At 45.3% G+C, this 16,716-nt stretch overlaps 1 protein-coding gene across 1 annotated transcript in view; it reads right to left on the bottom strand.

Annotated features, from left to right (window-relative positions):
- Positions 1-16,716, bottom strand: part of ZIM2 (zinc finger imprinted 2) — a 129,286-nt gene that overhangs the window by 4,384 nt on the left and 108,186 nt on the right. Inside the window, 1 exon segment of the mRNA XM_059904439.1 lies at positions 460-561. Within this exon segment, the coding sequence (XP_059760422.1) occupies positions 460-561 (102 nt within the window).

The raw sequence follows: 16,716 nt of genomic DNA, 5'->3' as shown, positions 1-16,716 counted from the left end.
GATTTAAAAAGAACATTAAGGAGCAAATTTAAAAAAAAAACACCTCACAACAGTATCATGTCCCTGTAATAGCTGCCATTTATTTCATATATAAAAAGGAGCATAATAATAGTACAAACCACATGAGGGTGGTTTTGACTAAGCCAAAAGTGGAGATAAAATGGAATATAAAACAACGAAAAATTAATTCAAAAGACAGGAAAAGAGTGACAACGTTGAAGATATAGTATGTGGGGTGGTGATAAGTGTGACACAGAAAAATAAAGCAGGGAAGGGGAATACGAAGAGTCAGAAGAACATTTTTTATACAAAAGCCAGGCAAAGGCTCAGTTAGGTAATGTTTATATAAAGACTTTGAGGAAATGAGGATGTGGTTTAATTAGACGGGGAAGGTCTGGAAATCAGGAAGGTGAGGTCCCCATATTGGAGAACTAAATCAGAAGAAAGCTCGACTCACCTGAGATCTAGCAGATGGCATACTGTCAAACATCGTTGTGTCCTTCTTTTGGTGTTCTTCGGTGTTTCTCTTTTCTGTAAGGACAGAGTCCCGAGCAGGGAAACCTAGAAGGGAGCAGAAATGACCATGGGCTTGAGTCCAGTCTGGCAGCACCCACAGGTGCAGAGAGTAGCCTGCCACCCCCACGCCACCCTGTCCTGCCAAGGGAGGGAGCAGCAGTCCTGGACTTCCTATGACAAGAAAAAGACCACAGAAGTCATTTCTCAGCTCAATATGGCAAGTTCCAGAAAAGAGTTCTGGTTATCTCCCACCTCTAAACCCTTCCATTGCTTCTCAGTGCCTTCCAAATAAAGCAGAAGTTCCTCTTTATTTATATCAGTGGTCCTAGCCTCATCGTCCATTCAGTCACCAGGGAACCTCAGTTTCCCAGTTGTAACATGCAAATGATAAGACCTCTACTTCTAAGGGCTCCTGTAAGGATTAAACGTTACATATGTAAAGCACACAGCATGCATTTTTTAAAAATGGCAACTCTTGGGGCTTCCCTGGTGGCGCAGTGGTTGAGAGTCTGCCTGCCAATGCAGGGGATGCGGGTTCGGGCCCTGGTCTGGGAGGATCCCGCGTGCCGTGGAGCGGCTGGGCCCGTGAGCCACAACTACTGAGCCTGCGCATCTGGAGCCTGTGCTCCGCAACAAGAGAGGCCGCGATAGTGAGAGGCCCGTGCACCGCGATGAAGAGTGGCCCCCACTTGCCGCAACTAGAGAAAAGCCCTCGCACAGAAACGAAGACCCAACACAGCCAAAAATAATCAATAAAAAAAAAAAAAAAAAATGGCAACTCTTATTACTAAGCTTTCCCTACATCTTTTTCACTCACTGATCTAGAATACAACCACCACCTTCCCTAAAGAAACTTGAACCTTGAAGGCCTTCCTTGCCTGCAGTCTCTAAGTGTACCTTTCATTAATGTGTAATTTCTTTCTCATATCCTAGAGAGCGCTTTCCTTTCCCCTGAATTCCAGCTCCATCAAAGGCTGTGCCTTTGGCCAAGTTTAAAACCAACGTGGGACAATATCCCCCATGTCCACTGGAGGCAGTGTAACACCATGATTAAGAGCAGACGCTGGTGCCAGCCTCCCAGCTGAATCCTGACTGCCAATTACTAACCGTGGGACCAGGGACCAGTCAGTCAACGTTTTTGTGCCTCTGTCTCCTCATTTATGGAAGGAGGGTAATACCTCTTTCAAGGGCTATTAAGAGAAGTAAGTGAATATTATAAAATACCTAGAATGTAGTACATTTTAAGTGTCCAACATGTTCACTATTAACATCTTCAAAATTCTTTTAAGGAATTCAGGTGCACAGGACTGATCAGAATCCTTAATTCATGACACATCAGTATTCAGCCATGCATGACCCTCATGTTTATTTCAGATTTATTTGTTTATACTTTTAAATGTAATTAACCCATCCCACTGGTCCACACCCAAGTCTTGTTCCCTTGCCTTTCTCTCCTTGTCTTTCTCTATATACACCCAAACAATACTTTGTTTTTAGTATCAATTTTATTCAAAGGACTATTAGGAGTGAACAGCTTTCTTCTCTCATTATTGAAATGCCCTTAGTTCCAATCTAGTAACTTGAGTTGCTAAGCGACAAGTCAAATTTTAACAGAAGTTAAATTTCCAGGCCTCGTATCTCCCACATTTTATGCCTTTTTTTTTGGTTGTGTGGTCTTTTGTGTTGATACTAAAGTTTAGGCTTAATAAGAAATGTGGAAGGGAGGGGGAACAAAGCTGGAGAGAAGGGGTACTCCTAGAGAAATAATAAATAAGCAAAAGCCAAACCCCTAATTTCTTCCATTTCACACAAGATTAGGCAGATGAGACTGGATTATAAAATTCATTTGTTCAGTCATTCAACAAATCTTTATTAAGCTCCCTATTACATGCCAAGCATACAGCAAATGTTCAATAAATACAGCCAGTTGCATCTTTCCTCTCTCACCTCTCTCCTCACACGCTTGGATCAAGTTTGCCACCAGGTTTCCTGCTTCCTTGCTGCTCTTGGGCTGTTTTGATCTCACCCATGTCTGAACCTCCTCTGGCAGACCATTCAGAAACTGCTCCAGCACCAGTTGCTCCATCACCTGCTCCTTGGTGCGGGTCTCTGGCTGCAGCCATTGCCAGCAGAGCTCCTGGATCTGGCTCACAGCTTGGTGAGGCTCAGTCACTGACAGGTATTGAAAATGCCTAAACTTTTGGTGAGAAACTTTCAGAGCCCCTGGGTTTCTTATGCGGATGGTTTCTGGATTTTTTTCTTGATCACGTAGATGAATGAGCTGGGGATTCCTCAAGATATCCAAAACCTCTGTCATATGCAGCATCTTTACAGCTTGGCCCTTCAAAGGATGAAAATACTCTAAAAGGCAGGCTGCTTCAGAAGACACTGCTGTGGAAGATGGTGTGCAGAGTTGTACCAGATGAAGAAAGGATTCAGAAACCTCAGGACCTGCAGAAATTACATAGAGAGACTCACAAATGGCTTCCACAGTTAGGACTGGACAGTAAAGGTTATTTGAAGCAAAGGAAGTTAGCTCTTTTCACACAAATGTCTAAATGAACATTCACATAGATTTGCACATCTACAGACAGGATGATGCCTCAGTCACAGTACCAGGTCTAGAAGATCCACAGGCACAGGCTAGTAAAATTTCAGAAATGGCAGTGAAGGGAAAAGAGGCTTGAACCCCAAACCACAATGAACTGAACTAACTGATGAATCACAGAAGAATGTCACTTAAAAAAGTGAATTTAAATGAGTTAATACAGAATGAGGAAAGATCCTTACAAAACATATGTCCTACAAAGAACTGGATTCATATGCAAAATATATAAAGAAATCATACAAATCAGTAAGAAAAAGGCAAACAAAACAAGAGCAAAAAAGTTAAAAGATCTGAGCAGGTACTGCATAAAAGAAGACAGCTAAATGGCCGTAAATATACGAAACAGGGCTCAACTTCATTAGTTATCAGAGAAATTTGAATTAAAACCACGATGAGATATCACTACACACCCTCCAGAATATTCAAAATGAAAAAATCAGATGATAGTTAAGTGTTCGAGAGGAGACAGAGCCACAGTAGAATGGTATATTCGTAACAGTGGAATTCTAAACAGAATTGAGAATATGGAGGCATCTTGCTGTTGAGTAAAAGAAACCAGGCTCAAAAAAAGGTCCACATTATATGAGTCCATTTGTACACAGGTCAAGAAGAAGCAAAACAAGTCTAAGGTGTTAGAAGTCAGAATGGTGGTAAAAGTTGGGACTGAGATTCGGGGGGCAGTGGTAATGACTGGGAGGGGACAACATAAGAGGTTTCCGGAAAGCTGGTAATGTTCTATTTTCTTAATCCAGGAGCTCATGACATGGACACAGTGTGTTCGTTTTGTGAAAATTGAGCTATATACTAATGGTTTGTGCCTTTTTCTGTATTATATTTGACTAAAAAAATTTTTAGCTTTGTTATAGTTGTGGGGAAATATCTAGGTTGTAATATTAAGTGAAAAAGCAGGAAACAAACTTGAATATAGAATGTATACTCAACCATATAAAGCACAGGAAAAAAAACTGGAAAGTAAACCAAAATACCACACCAAGGGGGTTATCTATGAGCAGTGAGACTACAAATTATTTTTACTGGTGATTTTATACTTTCTCCCTCAAAACTACTTCCTAATTTCAAGTGTCCTACAATGAACCTTCTATCTTCTATGATCAGGAAAATAAAAAATACTTTTCTTCTATAAAATGTGCACTCTATGAAATCACGAACAAAACTGTCACTTGGGGGAAACATTTCCTTTTTTCTTTTCTCCTCTCCACTAAAAAACATGCATCTGTGATTTATATGACAAGCAGTTTTTCTGTTTGAAGACATTTTGTTTTTCATTATTATAAATCATAATGCATGAACACCACTGAAACTAAGTATTTGTCCACATCTCTGATATTTCCCTTCTAGGACAGATTCCTAAAAGCGAAATTAACTGGACAAAGGGTATGAACTTTTTAAAAAGTTCTTAACACAATCTGCCAAATTTTCCTCCCAAAGGCTTCCACCAATTTCTTCTTCCAATCTCCATATATAAGATTACATACCCACCTTGCAAGTCAATAGGCCAGCTTCATGGGCATGTAACCAGTGCAGTCACACAGAGCCTCAGAAGGGCTCAAGCTTAATTTAATGCTCTCTTGTTGCTGTCTTGAGACTTTCCATATTTTAAACAAGGGGCCCCACTTTTTCATTTTGCACTCCACCCTGCAAATTATGTAACTAGTTCTGCCAGCCAAGAACATTATCATTTCTCAAAATCTGTTGCCAATAAGACAAATGAAAGATATATTTTATCCTTTAATTTTGCATTTCCGTTGATTAATAATAGAGCTTACTACTTTTTTCAGATGTATTGGCCAATTATACATTGCTCCTACCCTTTGCCCTTTTTCCACCAGGGTGTTCCTATTGCTGATTGGTAAAGGCTCCATATAAATAAAGGATATTCACTCGTTGACCTATTTGCTTAAAAAAAAATTCCAACCATGCCACACTTTCTCTTTAGTCTTCATAGAACTTTAATATTTCAAAGTCCAATTTATCACTACCCATTCAGAGATCAGTTAAATATTTAAATATATTTTATTTCTTTATTTAAACATTTCATTTTAATTCTTTAGCTGGAATTTAGTCTGGGATAAGGTATGAGAAGAGTATAATTTTTTTCTAAAAACTTTCCCACCTACCACCAATTATTAAATTTGCTATCGCTTCCTTCTTGGGATGTGTGAGGCCCCCCTGCATTGAATTTCTAGGTCTGCAGCCTCCAGGGAAGGATCCTGAGAAAGGAGTAGTGGAAATGACTGTGAAATCCTGCCAGCCTGCCTCCCAAGACTAGCCAGGTCCAAAGCTAGAACAGAGTCACAATTCTTTCTCCTGGCCCAAAGAGAGAAAGCAAGACCTTGAACAGTCAAGGCTCTCCAGGCTCATGGCTCTGTCTCCTCAGAGGGCACCCTCAGCATCCATCCTTTTCTCTCTTTTACATAAATTCTTGATTCTGCTTCCCTTAAATATTTATCTTTTGGAGCTCAGTCTTATCCTAATCCTACATCCCTTATCATCCAACTTTTAACCACATACCTCAGTAGTTCTTGGCACATTGTTTTTCTTCCTAACAATTTTTTACTCAAACTTTATTTTTTAACTCTTGATACCACTAAAACCATCTGGGCAAAAGGCTCTCTGATGTCAACCAATTAATGACTTTGTTCGGTGCTTTGTAATGCTCATTGGTCTGCTCAAGTTTTCTATTTCTTGAACCCAATTTTTAAAAAATACTTTTCCTGGAAAATCATCCATTTTCTTGAAGTTGAAATATATTAACACATGATTGAGAATATGAAATCTCCTAAGTACACAACTTTATCCTGTCTCTAATCAATGTTGCTTTATTCCTAGTTTGTCTTTTTTGTTAATTACTGCTATTGTTTTTTTCATTATTGCCACTCATCCCAAGTACCAGCTGCTAGTCCCAATGCCATTATTTTTGTTTTCTCATGTATTAGTTTCACTTATCTTTATTATTTTCTCACTCCTGGTTCCTTTAGAGTTTTATCAGTTTGTTTGTGGGACTTTGGGAATCTCCTGAAACAAATGCCTAATTTATTTCATTCTTTCTTGACTACTGAAAGCTGTTAATTTTGGTTATATATCAAAATTTAGGGGATGTCACCACTCCTATTTCAATTATTTTGAAAATAATTCATAATTGCACTTCTGATTTCTCCATTCACCAAAAAGTTCCTTAGAAGAATATAATTTCATTTCCACTTTAAACATTCATTATTAAATATTTACTTGACATATGGGAAGTAAATGGTTTCTTTATTTTGGAACATTAGCCATCTACACAAAATGATGTGGAAACGTGGGTAATTAGTAGCACCTTTCTAAATTTAGCTTTTCTCGGGACTTCCCTGGTGGTGCAGTGATTAAAAATCCACCTGACAGTACAAGGGACATGGATTCCAGCCCTGGTCCGGGAAGATCCCACATGCTGCGGAGCAACTAAGCCTGTGCACCACAACTACTGAGGCTGCGCTCTAGAGCCAACGAGCCACAACTGCTGAGCCTGTGTGCCACAACTACTGAAGCCCGCGCACCTAGAGCCCGTGCTCCGCAAGAAGAGAAGCCACCGCAATGAGAAGCCCGCACACCGCAACCAAGAGTAGCCCCTGCTCGCCACAACTAGAGAAAGCCCACGTGCAGCAAAAAAGACCCAACGCAGCCAAAAATTAATTAATTATAAATAAATAACTAAATAAATAAATTTAGCTTCTCTCATCTGTGAAAATAAGGAAAAAGAAGAAAGACCTTTTTTCTCATGTTGCTGTAAGGTTTAAATAAGGTGGGAGCTGATAATCACGAGGCATACCATCCTGAAGAATCAATTTTTAAGTCTACTATTAAGAAACATGTTTTATAGTAAGACGAAAATAGATGTATTATGTAATTTAATGCAAAAATATTATGAATTTTGAAACGAAACAGGGCAGCAAGTAAATTTCCTGAAAGGAGAAAGGTAATATTTATACTTCCTATCCTTTCTACCCGATTAGCCCCTTCTATCTCACCCCCGCCCCCCCACCCCGTTCTCCAGGGAAGCATGCTAGACAGTAGTGACAAAAGTAGCCAATACGTTAAACACTAAAAAAAAAGCTCAAGAGTTCCTAAAAAAAATGTATGAGAGGTGGTAGGTTGTTTGATTTCTGAGTAGGAAAGAACTTCCAGAGAAACGGGGATGAGAGTGTAGGGAGAAGGGGGCGGAGACGGAGAGATCCCAGGTGGGCAGAGGCTGTGGTGCGAGGAGGAAGCAGGGGCTGAAGGGAGCAAACACAAGAGAGGTGCGAGGCAAGAGAAAGGGAGCAAAGCAAGGCACCGCAGAGCGCAGGGGCAGAGCAGAGCAGGAGTGGGGCAGGCTAAGGAGGAAGCGCAGAAGAGAGCTGCCAGTCTGGGAAAGGAGGGGTGTGCCGGGGCAGGGGCCAGGCGCACAGAAAGAAGGGGCAGGACTCAGGTAAAGGAGCAGCAGAGAAGAGAGGCAGGACTGCGGAGAGCCAGCACAGAGGGGAAGGATACGGAGAGGAGGGTTGGGACACAAGTGGAGGAGAAGGGGGAACAGGGCTGAGGGAGACGGAGACATGGGGCAAGGGGAAGGAACACAGACAGGAGGGGTGGGACTGAGATGGGGGGGGCCGGGGCCAAGGCAGAGGGGACAGACGCAGAGTGGGACTGAGGCAGTGCCGCAGGAGTGGGGCAGTGCTGAGGCAGAGGGAAGGTAAGGGACTGGGAGAGGAGAGGTGGAACCAGAGCATGGGGGAGAAACGCAGAGAGGAAGGGCGGGACAGAGTGGGGGGGCGCAGAATGAAGGAGCTGAGCTGCGGTAGAGAAAGCGGGCGGAGCTGGGAGACAGTCAGGGACAGGGCAGAGGGGCGGGACCAAGGCACGGCCAAGTACGAGAGCTGGGCCTTGAGGGGAGAGGTGGGGGCTTAAGGGGGCGTGGGGTCTGAATGCGGAGCGGAGGGGGCCTACGGGGGGGAGGGAAAGTGATTGGGGGGGTCCTCAAAAGGGAAGGCGGTCCTTTAGGAGGGGGGTCCTCAAGGGGAAGGAGGGTGTTCTGGCCAGGGAAGGGCCGGGGTGGGGTCCTTGAGGAGGAAGGCAGGGGTCCTGGAGGGGGAGGGCTGGGGGGTACTCGAAGGGGAGGGTGGGGGTCCTCAAGAGGGAAGGAGGGGTTCTGGGGGGAGGGCGGGGGAGGGTCCTCAAGGGGGAAGGAGGGTGTTCTGGGGGGGAGACTCGGGGTGGCGTCCTTGAGGAGGAGGGCGGGGGTCCTCAAGGGGGAAGGAGCGTGTTCTGAGGGGAAGGGGGGGGTCCTCGAAGGCGAGGGGTGTCCTGGAGGGGATGCGCGAAGGTCCTCAAGGGGAAAGGAGGGTGTTCCGGGGGGAAGGGCCGGGGTGGGGTCCTTGAGGAGGAGGGCGGGGGTCCTCAAGGGGGAAGGAGCGTGTTCTGAGGGGAAGGGGGGGGTCCTCGAAGGGGAGGGGTGCCCTGGAGGGGATGCGCGAAGGTCCTCAGGGGGAAAGGAGGGTGTTTGGTGGGGGAGGGCGGGGGCGGGCGGATCCGTCCGGCCCGGAAAGCCTTATGGCTGAGGAGGGCGTTAGCAGGAGGCCGAGGTATGAGGGGCAGGGAGGCCGCCGCGTCCTCCTCAGAGCCGACAACCGCCCGCGCGGCCTCCCGCCTCTTCCCCTCAGGGCCGCTACTTAGCGCCTCCTTTCCCGTCGACTTCCCAGTGAAGGGGCCCGGCCGCCCCAGCGTCGCCTCAGGTAGGCCCGCGCCTCCATTGCCCGCGAGCCCTCTCCGCGCCCCCACGTGCCTCCCGCCGTGTCCGGGCCCGGGACACCACGCGCTCACCGTACTCGCCCGACGCCGCCGACGCCTGACTGAATCGCTCCGCCTCGGACTTGGCGCCCAAACCCGTGGCGCATGCGCTGTGTGCGGTCTGCGCGTGCGCCCTGTGGGGCGGCCGGAGGGCTGCGCGGGAAACGCAGGCCGCTTCCGGCAGGTTCCGCTGGGGGGCGCGCGAGAACCAGGCTGGATTGGAGGGGACGGAAGACCTGCTTCCTGTAAATGCTTTAGTAATGTTTTCAATACTTAACACATGGTTTAAGTTTTTTTTTAATTAAATAAGCAGTATGCAGTGGAAAGTCTGCTCACCGTTTGTGTGTGTGTGTGTGTGCACGTGCCACCCACCAATTTTTTTTTAACATCTTTATTGGAGTATAATTGCTTTACAATGGTGTGTTAGTTTCTGCTGTATAACATAGTGAATCAGCTATGCATATACATATATCCCCATATCTCCTCCCTCTTGCGTCTTCCTCCCACCCTCCCTACCCCACCCCTCTAGGTGGTCACAAAGCACCGAGCTGATCTCCCCGTACTATGTGGCTGCTTCCCACTAGCTATCTCTTTTACATGTGGTACCGTATATAAGTCCGTGCCACTCTCTCACTTCGTCCCAGCTTACCCTTCACCCTCCCCGTGTCCTCAAGTCCATTCTCTATGTCTGCATCTTTATTCCTGTCCTGCCCCTAGGTTCTTCAGAACCTTTTTTTTAGATTCCATATATATGTGTTAGCATACGGTATTTGTTTTTCTCTTTCTGACTTACTTCACTATGTAGGACAGACTCTAGGTCCGTCCACCTCACTGCAAATAACTCAATTTCGTTTCTTTTTATGGCTGAGTAATAGTCCATTGTATATATGTGCCACATCTTCTTTATCCATTCATCTGTCAATGGACACTTAGGTTGCTTCCATGTCCTGGCTGTGGTAAATAGACCTTCAATGAACATTGCAGTACATGACTCTTTTTGAGTTATGGTTTTCTCAGGGTATATGCCAAGTAGTGGGATTGCTGGGTCTATGGTAGTTCTATTGTTAGTTTTTTAAGGAACCTCCATACTGTTCTCCATAGTGGCTGTATCAATTTACATTCCCACCAACAGTGCAAGAGTGTTCCCTTTTCTCCACACCCTCTCCAGCATTTATTGTTTGTAGATTTTTTCATGATAGCCATTCTGACTGGTGTGAGGTGATACCTCATTGTAGTTTTGATTTGCATTTCTCTAATGATTAGTGATGTTGAGCATTCTTTCATGTGTTTGCTGGCAATCTGTATAGCTTCTTTGGAAAAATGTCTGTTTAGGTCTTCTGCCCATTTTTGGATTGAGTTGTTTGTTGTTTTGATATTGAGCTGCATGAGCTGCTTGTAAATTTTGGAGATTAATCCTTTGTCAGTTGCTTCATTTGCAAATATTTTCTCCCATTCTGAGGGTTGTCTTTTCGTCTTGTTTATGGTTTCCTTTGCTGTGCAAAAGCTTTTAAGTTTCATTAGGTCCCATTTGTTTATTTTTGTTTTTATTTCCATTACTCTCATAGAGTGTTCTGCCTATGTTTTCCTCTAAGAGTTTTATAGTGTCTGGCCTTACATTTAGGTCTTTAATCCATTTTGAGTTTATTTTTGTGTGTGGTGTTCACCCACCAAATCTTTAATGCCATAAACCACATACACCCAGATAACCAGTGCAATTATTTAAATATTTATGAATAATTATATTGAATAATTATGAAAGCATGCATGTTTTCAGCGTCCTTCCACAATTTCTTTATGTATATATAAGTAGATATATATGTGTATGTATTTGTGCATTATACACACAGATGCGTCTGGTTATCATTGATATATATTATAAACGTGTATCTGTACTATAATATAGGTTCTGTACATATATATCTGTAATACAAATAAATATATTTTAAAATATAAAATATTTTTAAAATATAAATATAATATATATCTTATAAATAAATTTAAAATGTAAAGATATAATACAATGTATAATATGACACTTGCACAATATGATATATACTGTAACATAAAATGTGTACTTAAGTAATATATAATACATCTATCATTATGATACATAGATTCACTATTACGTATAATTATATATTTGTCCAAAAATAATACATATATTTTTATGTTTGCAAAAATACTCATGGTCTTATTTCCTCCCTTTTTTATACAAAAGGTGGCAGACTTTGCACACTATTCTGTGCCTTCATTTTTTACATACCAGTATACCTTGGAGAGCTTTTCATATCAGTACAAAGAGAATTTGCTCACTGTTCTTGAACAGCTGTTTGGATTCTGTTGTATAGTTGTGACTTGATTTATTTAACCCATTCCTGACTACTGGGTGGTTGAGTTGTTTTCAGCCCTTTGCTACCAGTATTCAGTGCATAACTTTGACCTTCAGTGATTCCGCGGTGTGTAAATCTGCTAGGAAGATAAATCCCCTGGAGTGGAATCGCTGAGGCAGAGTGCACATGTGTGTGTCATTTTGATAGAGATTTCTAAATTGCGTTCCATAGACACTGTTGCAGCTTAGACCCCCCCACCAGCCTGTGTGAGCAAGCCTGCATTCTCAGTATTATATGATGCTTTTTCATATTTTCCAAAACCAAGGTTGAGAAACCCAAGGCAGTTCTAGTGTATGTTTCTTTTTTCATGAGCAAGGTAGAACATGTTTTCCTGTGTTTAGGAGCCATTTGTATTTAACTAAAGAATATTTATCGGGCAGGGGCTCAAGGTATGTGGGAAAAGCATACTGAAACGGGCAATAATTATTTTATGCATAATGATGTTCATGGTAGTGATGATAATGATGACATAATGGTTAATATTTCTTGACACAGACCTTGTACCCATCACAAAAATGAACTCAAAATGGATCACACACCTAAACGTAAAACCAAAACTTGAAAACTCCTGGAAGAAAACATAAGAGAAAAACCTATGACCTGAGATTTGGTGATGACTTTTTAGGTATACACGTGCAGACTCTTGCAGAGTCAAGCCTAGTCTCACAAAGTCGGAACACACAAACTCCTGGTGGGGGGATTCCCCAGAGGTGCCCTCCTGTGTATTTTATCTGGAAATCTACAATTCAGAGGTCATTTAAACTCTCTGAGCCTCAGTTTGTCTCTCCAGAGTGAAAGGACAGTAACTTATTAAATATAAGAATCAAATATGATTAAATACATGCGTAGTGGAGGAAAATTTTTTCCTCTACCCTCTTATGGTCCCTGGGTGGGTCTGAAAATTAACTAACAAAGACGATTAACAGGAGAAAAGCTTACAAGTTGTTTTAATATAACTTTTACATGACACAAGAGCCTTCCTAAGGAAATGAAGACCCAAAGAAACAGACCTGAGTATTTTATGCTAGGTTTGATAGGGCGTGGACAGTTGTGGAAGACTATAATAGGTTAAGGAATAGGAGGTCAGTGTAATAACTTGGTGGAAACTTAGCAAGGCCTGTGTGTTAGGATTCTTCTTGGAAGCGTTCCTTTTTCTTTGGAGGTAAGGATACTCCTTTCCTCCTGGTATAGGGAGGGAACGTCTCCCATGAGGGATTTATGACCTGTTTCAGGGAAGAAGGGGAAAGGCGAGCTGAGAGTTAATTTCCTGCTTTGGCTGTTTTCTCAAACCCCTTCGGCTTCAATATGCCAGGTGCCACATTTGGGGGTAGGGTATCCTGAACCAGATCACATGTCAAGTGATTGAAATAGTGTATGAGACCTGTACAGGCAATTTATGGGTTGGCTACAATTTTATTGTTATTAGGGGGTGAGTATCAGGAGACGGCTTCCTTCACCTCCTCGCCGGGGCTTCAGATTCCCTGCATCACTGTCGCTGTCGCTGTCCCCATACCCCCTGGACCCGTGCTCCTCACCAGTCAGGAAGACAGAGCCCTCGCTGTCCCCTCCCTGCTGGACCCTGCGTCCTGCCTTGTCCCTCCGGTCTTCTCTCCTCTAGGTGGCAGGAGGAATCCACGGGAATCAGAGTCGCCTGTGCGCTCAACTGGACCAAGAACTGCTGGCCGTCCTGGGGTGACTCCCTGGTCCTCCACGTGACTACCCGGCGCGCCCGCCACACGGGTCCCGGGTTCCTAGGCAGCGCCCCTTGAGCCCCCCCAGACCCTGAACGCACTTGGCGCGCGCTCTCAGGGAGCCTCCTCCCCTTCCCTCTGCAGCTCCTCAGCGCAATCCCACTGCCGCCCCGACCCGCATCAGCCCTCCAGCCCCGAGCACACGCAGACCCTTCAGAGCTGCGGCGGCGGGACTGCCCTCCCCTGCCGGGTTGTGACTTGGCGCGGGCTTCCCGGGGAACAGGGGCGGGGCGGGCTAGCTCAGTGCTGGTCCCTGGCATCCTGCAGGAGGTCCAGAAAACGTGCCCGGGGACCGCGCAGGACAAAGGCGCGAAAGGAGCCTCTCACGACCACCGCCTCTCCCCTGTCCACATAGATACTCAGGTCGAGTGACTGAAACAGCGCCTGAAACAAAGTATACAAAGTTGTCCTGCTGGCTACAACTTATTGTTACTAGGGTTTGGAAATCTTGGTCCTGCACCTCCTCTTTGACCCCAGCGTCCCTGACTCACTGTCTCTGTTTCTGGGCGTTCCAGCTGGGCCTCAAATAGCCATCCTCCCCAGAGCGCCCCTCTCCCTCGCCCCACCTGGACCCTGCCCTGGACCAGGTCTTCCAGGAGAACGGAAGTGCGAGTTGACAGGGAAGAGCCGCAGGTTATGCTTCCGAGCAGCAGAGACACAACAGCCTGGATGCCCGTGTCACGGGGGGGCGGGGGGGGGGGGTAGGGGGCTGCAGAATCATCAGACACACAGTGACCCCCAGCCACACTGTGGAGTTATTGGGATCGGAGCATGTATAGGTGCAGTTCTCCTAGATGCCGGCCACCAGTTTTCTCTTCTGAAGCGCTGCACCAATTTACCCTTCCACAACAATGCATGAGAGTTCCAGGGGTTCCACAGCCGCACCAACTCTCATATTTCCCCTCTAGTCATTCTGATGGATGTGTACTCGTACCACTGCAATCTGGTTTTGGAAAGCAAAACTTTAAAGGAATTTCTCAAGCTGGATAGGTTATAAATATCAACAAAATTAGAACTTCAGAAGTAGAAGCTGGAGTGAGAAAGAGGTTGTTTGTTTGTTTTTATAATGAATACACCTTGTTACTATTGGGGATTCTTATGAAATGTGTGTATTATCTGAAAGAGAAAACTCTCTATATGTCCTCCTATATTCTTGAGGTGAAGAAGCTGAAGGGTGATAATTTTACTACTCAGAAATGGGTGGATGCTTTCCTAAGTAACAGAGGGCTGTAAACTGGTGATAATCTTAAAAACAGCCAGCACGAAAGAACTGCCATAAATATCTTTTAAACTATGAAGGCACCAATACATGCATACAAGGAGGAAAATGAAAAGATGCTGGCTGAAGCAGCAACAGAAAAACCCTGGAGGAGGGGCACTGCAGATGGAGGAAACAGCCAGTGCCAAGGCCCTGAGTCAGGGTTTCTGTCGCTTGCCGCCCAAGGAGTCTGACACAGAGGATGCAGGACAAGGAAGAAGGGTGGGGATGAGAACGTGAGAGTGGAAGAATCTCTCGGGCTGGAGGAATGGAAAAGCATTTCTGGAAGGAAACTTGTCCTGCAGACTAGTCCCACCTCCCCGGGGGCGTATAGGGAGGGTTTCCCACGGAGATTGCGGTGCTATCTCTCCGGCTCACATGTGGAGGTGTGTCTCACGTTGATTCCACATCACCTCGCTGGGGGGCTCCAGGGACATCTCTCTCCCTGACACCAGGATCATCTCCTTGCTCCAACCTGGTGGTCAACTTTGGTTTGAAAACCTGATGCCCTGCTCCAAAGAAGGAAAGAAGGGTGAGATACCTCCCATCATGCAACCCAGACCAAATGTTTGCAAAGAAAGAAGACCAACCATGTGATTAAAAAAGGACCTCCAGAGAGAACGTGGGGAAACTCCCTCTCCAGCCTCCACATCCACCTTGACCTACCCCCACCTTCCACCCCACCAGCTCAAATTTCTAAGGATGGAGATCCAAGTAGTTCCCAGGCAGCAGAGCCCACCCCATTGAGTACATCAGCCAATCAGCTCATACCTCGTCTCTTTGGCCACTGTAACTGGTTAGCTGTGGTCATGTGATGAAGCCAGGTCCAATCAGATCAGGTCAGACTCCTGGGGGGAATACAAGCACCAAAATAGTCTACCATTCCTGTTGCAAGTGAATTAGAACACTGGTGCTCTTGGGGCTCCTGGAAGCTGTCTTGAGACCAGGAGCAGAGCCAACACCATCAAAACCCCAGTGCTAGAGGCCATTCTGGGCTGGAGCTCATCCGTGTCTTCTGGAAACTTTATAGCCTTTTGGAATCACCAGACCACCAAGCTCTGGCTAGCCCTGTCTGAACTGGGGGAGGCCGTCCTTACCCAGGGAGCTCAGGTTCCCATAGTTGTCGAGTAACACGTCCTTGTACAGGTCCTTCTGAGCCAGCTCCAGTAGGACCTGGGTGAAGGACATGGCCACGTCCTTGAAGATCACTGGTTCCTGTACCGCCAGACAGCATCCTTGTTCACCAAGGGACTGGTCCCCCACGCGGCCCAGGAGAGGACATGGAAATCCACTTGAAGTGGGAATGTGTTCAGAATTGCATTGTGGTAGATTGCAAAAATGGCCAGAGTTTTCCACCCTGCCCCATGTCCATACCATTTGACATTTAAGTGTGCAGTGCCCTCCTGTTCTGAATCTGTGCTTGGCCATGAAAATTGCTTTGGCCAATAGGATCCTGGCAAAATGTGACTTAAGGAGAAGTTTGAAAAGTGCTTGAGAAACTGTTATTGGTTTCTCTCTTGTGCCCTGAACACTGCGTGGGGACGAACATGCCTAGGCAAGCCTGCTGGAGGATGAAAGATACCTAGAGCAGGGCCAGGTCTCCCCAGTCCCCCAAGAGAAGCCAGCCTAGGTGAGCTGAGGACCAGCACCCACCAGGCATCTGGAGGAGCCCAGAAACCTCAGCAGAGCCACCTCCACGACCCCTGTGGCTGTTGCTTCTAAAATTTACCAACTAAAGGATGCTCCCCACTCTCCAGTCCTACCTACAGTTCACCCTGAAAGGAATTCAGAGTGAAGATCCGGGTGAGGCATTCTATGCTCTGGGAAAAGGGGCGGAAATGGCCCTCAGATAGTTAGATATTTTCAGGAGAAAATATTATGAACCAAGATTCTTGCATCTTCCCATACTTAGAAAAGCACTAAAATCATTGACTGAGATGTCTGTTCTTCATGACCAACAGGAACCTTGTGCTGAGGTGTGTGCTTGATTGCATGGACCCCTTCTCCAAAATCACACAGAAACTGACCTCCTACCTACCGTTTGGAACAGTTCCTCAGAGCTCTCTGAGAGGCTATCTCCTGGTTCTAATCCTCAGTAAGTCCCCAAATAAAATTGAAATCCACCCCTCTCATGTTGTGCATTTTTACTTCAGTCGACAACTTCGACTTTGTGGTTGTTGGCATAGACTCTGGAGCCAGCCTCTTTGGGTTTGAATCTTGGCTTGGCTACTTATAATCTGTGTGACCTGAAGCAAGTGACATGAACTCTCTGTGCCTCTGTTCTCTTATCTTGGAAAGATGGATAATAACAGAACCAGCCATATGGTTGTGAGAATTAAGTGGATCAAAATGTGTAAAGACATTAGCTCAGTG

Source organism: Balaenoptera ricei, chromosome 19 (assembly GCF_028023285.1).
Source record: "Balaenoptera ricei isolate mBalRic1 chromosome 19, mBalRic1.hap2, whole genome shotgun sequence".
In the NCBI taxonomy this organism is placed as follows: domain Eukaryota; kingdom Metazoa; phylum Chordata; class Mammalia; order Artiodactyla; family Balaenopteridae; genus Balaenoptera; species Balaenoptera ricei.
Note: the sequence above shows the minus strand (reverse complement) of the source record. Positions and strands in the feature narration are given on the sequence as shown.